Genomic DNA, 11,293 nt, shown 5'->3' with positions numbered 1-11,293 from the left:
AATTTTAGTAAATAAAAGGCTATCTCTGTGACTCCCTTTGAAATGCATCAAATTTGACTAACACCGTTAAGATTGTGTAATATGCTAAAATGGGGTCAAGTAGGAAAAGGCGAGTCACAAGTTCCGTCACTTATATAAGACAGGGTCAAATCATGACATGACTGATGGTTCAACACTCGGGATCTGACAAGTTAAAACACATCTTCGCAATGTCAAGTTATTATACCACCGGCACACTGCAAAAGGTGCGCTGCTACTGCGGCGAAAATTGGCTCATTAGGTCGTCATAAGCATTGTATAAAAGTGACAAAGACGCTACAAAAACGTTAGAACGTAGCTTTTCAACCACAGGGACATGTCCCAAGGTGGGGACATTTGCACTTTTCTTTGGGGACATTTGATGTAAAACAAAAACTTTCCAACTACAATATATACAACATCTCATATGATGACTACACTATACACAGTCTTAATTAACATTGTCTAGAAGTACTTGCAGAGAATTATTACTATCAAACTATGCGAGAACGTGCCTGGTATCCAATCATAGATACACTTGCGATATTCATTTATATATCATTTTCATGCTGATTCGATTTGGGGACACATACAAAAACAGGTTGAAAACCACTGCGTTAGAACGTAATATGGTCGCATAACTCGCAGTTGTAGGTCGACTGTTTTTAAGTTTGTAATTTTTTAAGTACTTTTTCTGTAATTTTCTCACCGTTTTACCGCGACTTAGTACATTTCTGTCGCCGTAATATCGCAAATGGTCACAGTCCGGTTTTACGGGCTATTACGAACTCCGTCTTGTATCATGAATTGAGCGATTTGATTGGATCGTACGCCAGTGAATACAGCCAATCAGAGCTTTCGACACGAAGGTTTATTGTTTACAGACTCTCTGACGAGAGCTCTAATGGGCTGTATTCGCCAGCGTTTAATCCAATAAAATCGCCGTATTTATCAACTTCCGTATTACAAAAAATAGTGCTTATTGCAGTCAAGGTATAAGACGAGGTTCGTCGTACGTAATAGGTTGTCATTGTGAAGATGATTAAAAAATTAAAGTGATGACAAGTTATAGCAGTCATGAATTGTGAATTAATTTGAAGTATAAAATACAGGAAGAGACAAGAATTCTATACAGAAAATTGGAGACAAGACACCTGACTACATCTATAAGGTAAGTATTCCTCTTTTCTACACTCACTTCTTGGTTTTGGTGCGTTTTATATGATCTGATGTGGATGTTTCTTATTTCTAAATGAAAATGATAAGAATGGAGTTGTACGTCCTACCTTTCTGTACAGTGTGGGCTAATGAAGACGGAAATGCCATGCCGTGTGCAATGAGGGACATTTTGCCAGAGCAGTGGCATTAGCCAGCTCTTTTTCGATTTCCAACTGTCGAGGGATCTTTAACGTGAACAGTCTGTAGCACACGGGGCCTCGGTTTATTGTCCCGTCCTAACAACTAGACACTTTTTTCCATGTCAGTCCCTCTTGCCTGCATCACTGACAGGGGGAAACCAAATTGAAAAATCACAAGGTATCATCTCGACCTATGCCGGGATTGAACCCTGGACCTTCCGGTTGGCGAGCAAGTGACTTACTCACTGAGCCACCGTGGCTCCTTGATTTGTTTTTGCGGTGACTATTCGTACCACCCATGATCTGACGAAATTGTTATACATCTTCTGTTATGGATCATTTAATATTCAACCTATGCAATTTTCCAAAATTTTCCTCATTGTACACATTGTATGGCGTTGTCCGTCTTAATAAGCCCAATACGATTAGGACGTAAAACTCCGTTCATTTCATCTTATTTTCAAAAAATGCGATTTAATATAGATTCGTGTTTTATTAAGGTAACAAGGAGAAAGTCTAAGAACAAGATATCAACATGGCGGCCAAGATGACCAGCATGCTGGTTTGCTGTATAGCGATTGTCATCCTAGAATCCACATCTGTACTCGGGTGTAAGTAAACCTCAATTTTCCAAATAAGGCGCAATGGTGTGTGGTGTTAAGTTGCAGTAATGAAACGAAACCAAAAAATTTGCGAGGCAAGTTGAAAAAGAATCATGATTGTTAATGCGTTTCCTGTTTTTTTTTTCAGTTTTCCACCCTCCTATGCCGGACTGTAAAACCGACGCAAGTTGTGGAGCTGATTCTGTAACCGCCAGCTATGGAGCGATTAATTACTGCTGCGCCTCGGGAAGCAAGCTGTCTCTGGGAGTAGAATCAGTCAATGGTCAAATGAAGTCGACTTGTAAATGTGTCAAGCCCTTCAGTTTTCAATCATTGATGCCAAAAGGCTTCCAAGTCCCACGATTTTGCACACGATATGAAGCCGGACAACCAATTCCTTGCGGAGAGAATGCGGACACTGGAACCGCAAACAACAAGAATGTATGCTGTGGTACTGGCTATACACTTCATATTACCAGCAAGATTAAGCGTGGTGTAACCAAGGAGCACTGTAGATGTAGAGCGGTGTCAGCTGCAGCACCCGCAGCACCCGCAGCACCACCACCAGGAGGCGCTGTCCCACCACCACCACCAGGAGGCGCTGTCCCACCACCACCACCAGGAGGCGCTGCCCCACCACCACCACCAGGAGGTGCAGCTTCACCCGCTGCAAGTCCATTGTAAGCAACAGTGCCTGTCCCTCAAGAGCCGTGTATTAGACAGTCCATTCCCCGGATTCATAAAAACCTAACCTGTATAAATCAAAATCTTTTGACTTTCAAACAAAATAGTATGAACAAATGGGTCTAATAATAATAAAAAACATTTTCAAAAGTATGAATTTTTAATATTATCAAAAAATTTTGTTTCGCATTCAATTCATGCACTTTGGTACGGGACCCGCTATGTCTTACGAGACATAATTGAAAAGATATCTCGAGTTATAATCAGTACTAGAAATAAGGCGAACACAATCTGTATCTTTAGCAGGTTGCATTTAATCCCTGTTGAGTTAGTGTGCTTTATTCTTGTGTACCAAGATCTATCCATCTGACTGACACGCTCTACTCCCATTCGGCGACGTAAAACTCCATTTATTTCATTTCCACTCCCATTCGGCAAGTCTGGGCAGTTTTCGTAAAGCTGAATATGTTACAGAGCGCTGGCAGAATTTTCACGGTAGGCAGTTCAGTCCAATTTGACACAACCTTCGCCAAATTCGTTAGTTTCCATGAGATGAACATTGACGAGCAGCCCCTAGTCTCGAAGTCTACGGATTTAGTCCGTATAACATGTAATATCATACGATTCTAGCCTCTATCACCCAGTCCCACTTTGTCTACGCATAGCTGCGACAAAAGATATCCATTCATCTCAACCTTCGCCAATGTTCGTTAGTTTCCGTGAGTGTTAACTAGCATCATTCTAGTCCTCAAGTTGATACGAATGCGACATAAGATGTCCTTGTTAAAGACAGGAGAGGTCTGGGTGTCAGAGACTGAGACAATTCCAGCTACTTGACGACAGATTTCAGTTTATCTAGGAATTGATAGTAGTTGTATTTTATATCATACTCCATATCGTACCAATAGTTTACTGTAAATATAACAGTATCACTATAGCACACAATATAAATATTCAGAACGTAGGGGTAGTCAAACTCTCATCATAAAGACTGTAAACAGTTTGAATGCGCGTGTAATCGGTCAGCTATGATTGGTTATATTCACTACCGTACAATCCAATAAAATCACTGCAATTACAAACTTCTTTGATACAAAAAGGTTGTCATTGCAGTCAAGGTATAAGATGAAGTTCGTAATATCTATACATTGTGAAGATGTACATCTGAATAAAAGAGCCAGAGCGTTCAGAGACGGTAGACCCTGTCAAATAAAGCCTATTTTGGCATACACTGGTAACAGAACTAAAATATATTAAAGAGTAAAACGAACCTGCTATACAACCATGAGATTGTTGAACATGATGAAACCATAGTGACGGTAAATACAATGTTTCTCCAGCAAATACAGTTACCTCCCTTATACTGGCTTTTTTAAATTGGGGATATTTCACTAAGTCTGGGTTTAACGGGTCGACAGCTATCCATGGTACCTTAAAATAAATTAAGCTTTAAGTGTATACAGATTTCTAAATCGGTTTCCTGCTAGTCAGTGATGCAGGTCAGTGAGCTTGACATGGAAAAGCGTTTGGTTCTTCAGGTGGACTGAAATTCTGTGTGTTACATTCTTTATGAAAGATCCTACAACAGTTGGACATCTATAAACAGTAAGTGATTGTCACTGTGCTGGAAAAATTTCCCATATCACTTAATAAACTACATCCGATCAGGGGCAAAAAAAATGAAATGTAAAATTCAAAAAAAACTTTTATTCACAGTGAATTGATTATTATGATACAAAATGGTGATAAATAAGAGGAACCCACTGTTCATGCTTACTTCCAATGTTCAGGTAGAAGATGATGCACAGAAGGTTAGAATTGATACGCATTACACTCGCAATTATATGGTATACAGAGAACATGTTTTGAATGCCTGTAAAGAACATTATAAACCTCTACCTGTGAAGTATTGGGATCATCCTCAATCAACCACTCTCCTTCTTCCTGTTGTTTATAAACACCAGTTTCATATGATTCTATAAATATATTATCCTCTTTCAATATTTATATCATTCCAGCATAATTCAATTTCTAGTTTTTGCATTTTGTTTTAGCATGAATCTTTGGTCAGAGACTATGATCTCATCACCATCTAACATAGTTAAGCAATATCTAAACCATCTTCATAACATTACGAACTTCTTCTTATACCTTGACTGCAATAGTCACCTTTCTTGTATCACAGTAAATGTAGCGATTTGATTGGATTGTACACTAGAGAATACAGTCAAAGCCCTCTACAGAAAGCCTGAAAACAATTAACCATTATGCTTACAGCCTTTCTGTTAAGGGCTCTGATTGGCTGTATTCACTAGTGATACAAGAAAGGTGGCTATTGCAGTCAAGGTATAAGAAAAGTTCGTATAAGTTGATACAATAGCTTGATTGAAGATGTATCTCAGCTTACCGTAAGGTACAAATGGTAAATCAGTTGGTGGAATCAGTAGAAATTTTTTCCAGCCGGATATCACACAATACAAGTTTTCATAATGATCACGATGCACTGGAAAAACAAGTCACAAACTGCAGTATAAGAGGAAATGATGTAAAATCTCTGTTTCACTGAAGTTTATTCATAAGTTTAACAATCCACAAGTAAAATATAAGACTAACAATCTATCATATCATAATATTAATATATTTTAGTCAAACACAGTTGCTCAACGCTTCAGAACTGTACTTGGCACTACGGCAGTTTCTGTGGTCAGAATATATCTAGTTACTTACTAGATGTAACAGCCTTTCCATCTCCCATCCAAAAATTTACTGCATCAGGCTCCTTTCCTGAAAAAACAAAAAAAATAGTTAGCCATCCTGGATCATATGAGAATCTGTAAAATATGAGTGCTTCGTCACAATTTTTTCAACTGTTGCTTGAAACCATCATGCAAATACATAAAGTGTTGTGCAGAAGACCATCAATTTATATAAATTTTATTCAAAGTGGCAGGGAGAAGCTTTGTACAACTGGGGGTAACAATATGGAGTGGCAAGTTTTGGGATTAACATTCCAAATGTGGGAGCTACCTTGAAGAGTCATAGACAATAAAGGGTCCGCCTTTCAGTCAGAAGAATTGTCTTAAACTATTTCAAGCCCCACTATACTACCACTGGATATTCATTTCGTGCACATCAGAATTCATATCGATATATAAAATTTGATGGTACAAATCTATAGGCCACAACTTGAGAACAGTCCTATCAACTCCCTTATCTGTAATATTTCTTACCGAAAGCATCATGTCCTAGTGGTATATTAGTTGAAACATCTTTAATAATAGACTGAAACTCTTCAGTAAGATTCGAATTCTGTTTCTGGATGTAAAAGACTTCTTTAGAATTTGTGTCTAGGACATCCAGGAAGTCTGACATGGTCATTGATCTTTCTTCAGGCATTACAAATTTCCCATCACACACAGCATCAGCATAACCATTAGGAGTCACTGTAGCTGTCACTTTCAGACCACCAATCTTCTCTCTGTAAATAATTTGGTCACATTTTAAGCAAATATATTTGGACTTTACCAATGACAAATTTGAAAATGTGAAAAATGCACAAACAAGTAGGCTCAATAGTTAAAAACCAAGAATAGTAAGTAACACAAATAGGGCCAGTTTGTCTTAAACTTATAGGGATTGGAAAGAGGATTTCTAAATTTTGTATGTGTATCCAAACACTAACAGCATCAATTTGCACCATTCCAATTTTCAATCAGATATCTGTGGTTCTAGAAATTCTACTGAAACTAAGTGTTTTATGACGTCAAACCCAGTCTTATATGATACAAGTAAATTTTGCACTTAATTTGAGTGGAATTTTGACTGAAAATTGGAATGGTGTCACCAATACACATACAAAATTTTTGTGTCTGACGACTGATACAGAATACAAACAAACCTGAAGTAATCTGGACTCCATGTATGTAGCGCTGGCCAATCATTGATGAGATTATTTATAACAACTGGTTTATTGGACGATACAAAATTACGGTAGAATTCTACAGGTGAGGGTGGGGTTTCTAATCTAGGTATAACTTTATCTAGATACAACTCTGAAATAAAGAGTTGGAGTAGAGGTCAGCTTTTGTATTATTTTTTATTTCAGCTATTAGAAGCCATATTGCAATAAGTAACGCTTCGTGACATAATTGGCAATAAATAAACACTTCTTCAAAACAAGGCACAAGTTTCGGAAACCATCAATTTACATAGTGGGAAATTTAACTGTGGTCTGAATATTATAAAAACTATTTCACAAAATAAACCAACTAAAACAATGTATCTAGCCTACCATTTGCTTCTTCGGACAAAAAGGAGAAACATTCTGTTATTTCAGCTTTGAGATTTTGTGATTTATCGGTCAAGTCGGCCATACGACAAGAATAATGAGAGAAAACCTGTCTGCTTTTTATTGATGTTTACAAGTCTACCGGAAATGGAATCGAAAGTAGAATCTTAAAAAGAAAGGAAAGATAACTCTGCTATGTTAGAATATATTGCATTAGTGGAACGTAAAACTCTATTTCATTTCAATATTTCAACAGCAGAAAATTAGTCGTTGTCATGATATAAAAAGCTGGAAGAATTAAACAAAAAAATAAGGGATTAAGATGAGGAAATGATTAAGCTATCACGTCGTGTGAGTCAACAAAATAATTACCTGTTTCACACGTTAGTATTATCTAGGCTATATCGCTCTAAAAACTCGAAATAAAAAATATTAATTTTAAAAATCAACTTGGGTGTCGTTCATACATCAGTGCAGTCGTACTCTTTGGATACTCTATGGCGTTAACCTATGTTTTGATTCGTAGACGGGCAACGGGAAACGCCGCGCAGTATAAAAAATAAATTTTGCCCGATCATAGAGTTTGTCCCTAGGCCTACTTCATTATGTTGAGATTAAGCCCCGTTTCATCAGTCCGAAAGCTATTTAAGAATGAAACTGAGTTAAAAAAATATATAACTTTTCAAAATAATCGAACCTTTAACCCATTGAACTACGGATTTAAGAGAAAAAATAATTAGGATTTTAAAATTTTGAACTTTCTATTTATCAATCAAGTTTCACACCATTATCCTCGCCATACAACAGATTTTTAAAACCTAAGATGACCTCTTTGTTTCTTTACCTGACAGCGTTTGATCGAGTACAAAATTATTGTAGATGCGGTCGGTAGTGATTGTTTATTGTTTACATTCATTGTAGATTTTTTCTAATAAACAATATCTTATCTTATCTCATACATTATAAATGATTTGGGGAACTAATTTTGCCTACATGGTCCTTCTACAATATATTATGATGTACCAAATAGCCTAAGACAAACGGTCTACGGTGAAAGTCTCTCTAGCGCTCTGCAACAGATTCTGCTTTACAGAAACTGTCAAGTATTGCCGAAAGTCAATAAGGTATAGAACAGTAGGATATAAAACTCCATTTCATTTCATTAGCTCAAAAAGGTACAGAACAGTAGGATATAAAACTACATTTCATTTCATTAGTTCAATAAGATACAGAACAGTAGGATATAAAACTCTATTTCATTTCATTAGACCAATAAGATATAGAACAGTAGGATATAAAACACCATTTCATTTCATAAAGTCAATAAGATACAGAACAGTAGGATATAAAACTCTATTTCATTTCATTAGTTCAATAAGATACAAAACAGTAGGATATAAAACTCAATTTCATTTCATTAGTCTAATAAGATACAGAACAGTAGGATATAAAACTCTATTTCATTTCATAAGTCCAATAAGATACAGAACAGTAGGATATAAAACTCTATTTCATTTCATAAAGTCAATAAGATACAGAGCAGTAGGATATAAAACTCTATTTCATTTCATAAAGTCCAATAAGATACAGAACAGTAAGATATAAAACTCTATTTCATTTCACAAGTCCAATAAGATACAGAACAGTAGGATATAAAACTCCATTTCATTTCACAAGTCCAATAAGATACAGAACAGTAGGATATAAAACTACATTTCATTAGTCCAATAAGATACAGAATAGTAGGATATAAAACTCCATTTCATTTCATTAGTCCAATAAGGTACAGAATAGTAGGATATAAAACTACATTTCATTTCATTACTCCAATAGGGTTGGCTACAGAACAGTAGAATGTTAAACTCATTTCATTTCATTATTCCTTTTAAGTAGGACAGTAGGACATGGAATTCCATTTTATTTCATTAGCTCTTTATCTTGGACCGCATCGATTTCATCCCATTTGTCCAAGCAATCTTAGGGCGTAAAACCCCATTTCATTTCTTTTTCAAATGTGACGAAAGGTCATCTTTAAGTCCACACTGTCCCTTGTATCCGGTTAAAACATTGATGAATTAAACAGTTCAAGTTAAAATGTGTATTTATGTTCAATCTCGGGTCACGAGTTGGGTTGTGACTTGTAAACTATAAAAATTACAAATACATTTTGATGGTGGTTAACACTGAGTAGACGAGTAGACTAGACAGTACAACGACCAAACGTGGGGAACGTTACTGAGAGCTGTACATATGGTAACTGCACAGTAAGGAGTATACCATACGAGTTATACAGAATATAACTGTAAGGAGCCTTATTGAATATAACCATTAGCACTACATAACCACGGCCTGTAAGGCATATGACTACGGAATGTAAAGAGTGTTTCTACGAGCTCTATGGATTATCACCACGGACTTTAAAGAGCGTTATCTGCTTTATACGATATACTCAAGAGTTCTATAGAATATAACTATGGAATTTTAATTCGTGCTCTATAGAACTCCGGAATGTAAGGGGTATTATTATGAGCTCTATAGAATATAACCACTGATTGTATAGAGTGTTATTGCGAACTCTATAGAATATCACCACTGACTGTATAAGAGTGTTACTGCGAGCTCTGTAGAATGTCACCACTGACTGTATAAGAGTGTTTCTCCGAGCTCTACAGAAAATAACCACTGGAGTATTATTACCAAGAGCTCTATAGAAGTGAACCACGGATTGTATAGAGTATAACCACGGACAATAAGGAGTGTTACAGCGAGCTGTATGGATGTAAAGCATGACACTATAACTAGAAGATGCCTGACAGTACAATTCGATATCTGAGATACATCAGCATGGCCATCAGAACGAGCTCTACTATCTGTTCAGACCTGATCGCCATCTTGTTAGTGACGTCTGCCACGGCGTTTCAGTTGGCAGGACTTCTGATACCGGGTTGGTGGAATGTGCCTGGCTTGCCGACTGCCAACAGAACAACTCGTTATGGTGTCTGGACAACCCTGACTTGTATTCACGGAGAATGTTATGAGATTAATACTCAAAATACAGGAAAAAACGGTAAGTTGATTTTTAAGTTTGACCAGATGTGATTAGAATGAATGGGACTATTCAACCAAGTAGCAGATGGCACAAAAGCAAATTTTTTCCAAATTAAAACAAAGTATCGTGTCCAGCTAGCCATTAGTAAATGGCGTCCAAACTAAATTTTCCCACGTTTTGCAATATTTCAGCCTGGTTACAAGTGACTCAAGTTTTTGAAACTGCTGCTGTTCTGTTGTGTTTTTTGGGATTACTGGTGTATATTTCATCCTTTCTGAGAGAAAAATGGAGTTATATTTTAAAACGACTGTTTGTTGTTCTGATGGCCGGTTCAGGTAAAAAAAAATTCTTTTACAAAGTTATTCCTTGTTATAAGCGTATATCAAGCAACTGATCGACTTCTATCAAGATTCAGATCTATCCAACGATCGGTCAGCTTCTCCACGCTGTCGACATTCGTTTACATATCCACCTGCTCAGAGATTCTGCAAGATTTCAGATTTTTACTCGCAAGAAACTGGAACATAACCACATCATCTTTTATGTCTTTTATTTCAGGTGTTGCTATAGCAATAGGAGTGGCGGTATTCGTTAAGAAATCGGCTGGATTAACTCGATTTAAAGGTCGCGGTGGCCATGTCGAGTGGCCAATAGGACTTTCGATTTTCGCCGCGGTTTTGTGTATTACAGACGCTATATATATTGGATTGATCCTCCGTCCACCGGACAGCCCTGGTCATAACATGTTTCTCTAGAATTCCACTCATTTTAATACTTTACACTGAGAGTCGGTCCTTATAGGCGGGTTTTTAAAGCTGTCTGCGACACCGATAGCATCGATTTTCAGCATGCCAACGGTCATTCAAGCCTTTGGTTAGTGCCATGTAAATAGATTTTCATAATTTTTATGTGCATAAGGGACACTGATAGGATCGATTTGCATCATTCCAACTTTCAATCAGGCGCCCGTGGTTCTCTTTACGACCCCTTTTATAATCGAATTTATAACAGTCTGTAGATTATATTTTGTGTAATAGAACCCTTAAAATACTTGTACGTCGCTCAAAAAATATCAAAACGGATGAAGTGGTAGGTACCCCCACCCCTCACCCTTCACAACTTTATTTAACAGACAACCTAGACGTAGGAGACTTGGAACGTTCCCTTAATGGTATGTTTTCGAGGGGGGGGGGGGGGGGGCATTTTTGATTATTATCTGAGTCCATTAATGACCGTAGAATTGCAAATTTTGGTAAGAGGTGACAAGACTCAATCCTTAACTAGCACTCACTAA

General features: G+C 37.1%; 3 protein-coding genes across 3 annotated transcripts; 2 read left to right on the top strand and 1 right to left on the bottom strand.

The window, feature by feature from the left end:
* The first annotated feature begins 1,055 nt into the window (after window positions 1–1,055).
* On the top strand, window positions 1,056–2,808 carry LOTGIDRAFT_233397 (hypothetical protein). The gene is given in 4 exon segments (XM_009059432.1): window positions 1,056–1,189; window positions 1,877–1,987; window positions 2,127–2,559; window positions 2,579–2,808. 3 exon segments carry the CDS (start codon window positions 1,912–1,914, stop codon window positions 2,727–2,729), a joined length of 660 nt encoding a protein of 219 aa, XP_009057680.1. The 5' UTR covers window positions 1,056–1,189; window positions 1,877–1,911; the 3' UTR covers window positions 2,730–2,808.
* A 683-nt stretch (window positions 2,809–3,491) lies between these two features.
* Window positions 3,492–6,715, bottom strand: LOTGIDRAFT_122126 (hypothetical protein; the record flags this gene model as incomplete). The annotated part of the gene is made up of 7 exons (XM_009059431.1): window positions 3,492–3,574; window positions 3,934–4,093; window positions 4,562–4,638; window positions 5,070–5,165; window positions 5,390–5,446; window positions 5,893–6,140; window positions 6,561–6,715. Coding segments are annotated over 7 exons (876 nt in total), but the record flags the coding sequence as incomplete, so codon positions are not given.
* Window positions 6,716–9,794: 3,079 nt separating this feature from the next.
* Window positions 9,795–10,754, top strand: LOTGIDRAFT_163337 (hypothetical protein; the record flags this gene model as incomplete). Its single annotated transcript, XM_009059430.1, has 3 exons — window positions 9,795–10,017; window positions 10,191–10,334; window positions 10,558–10,754. The coding sequence occupies 3 exons, from the start codon at window positions 9,795–9,797 to the stop codon at window positions 10,752–10,754; spliced, it is 564 nt and encodes a 187-aa protein (XP_009057678.1).
* Between the last annotated feature and the right edge of the window lie 539 nt (window positions 10,755–11,293).

The sequence above is a fragment of the Lottia gigantea genome (assembly GCF_000327385.1).
Source record: "Lottia gigantea unplaced genomic scaffold LOTGIsca_39, whole genome shotgun sequence".
NCBI classification, from domain to species: domain Eukaryota; kingdom Metazoa; phylum Mollusca; class Gastropoda; family Lottiidae; genus Lottia; species Lottia gigantea.
Note: the sequence above shows the minus strand (reverse complement) of the source record. Positions and strands in the feature narration are given on the sequence as shown.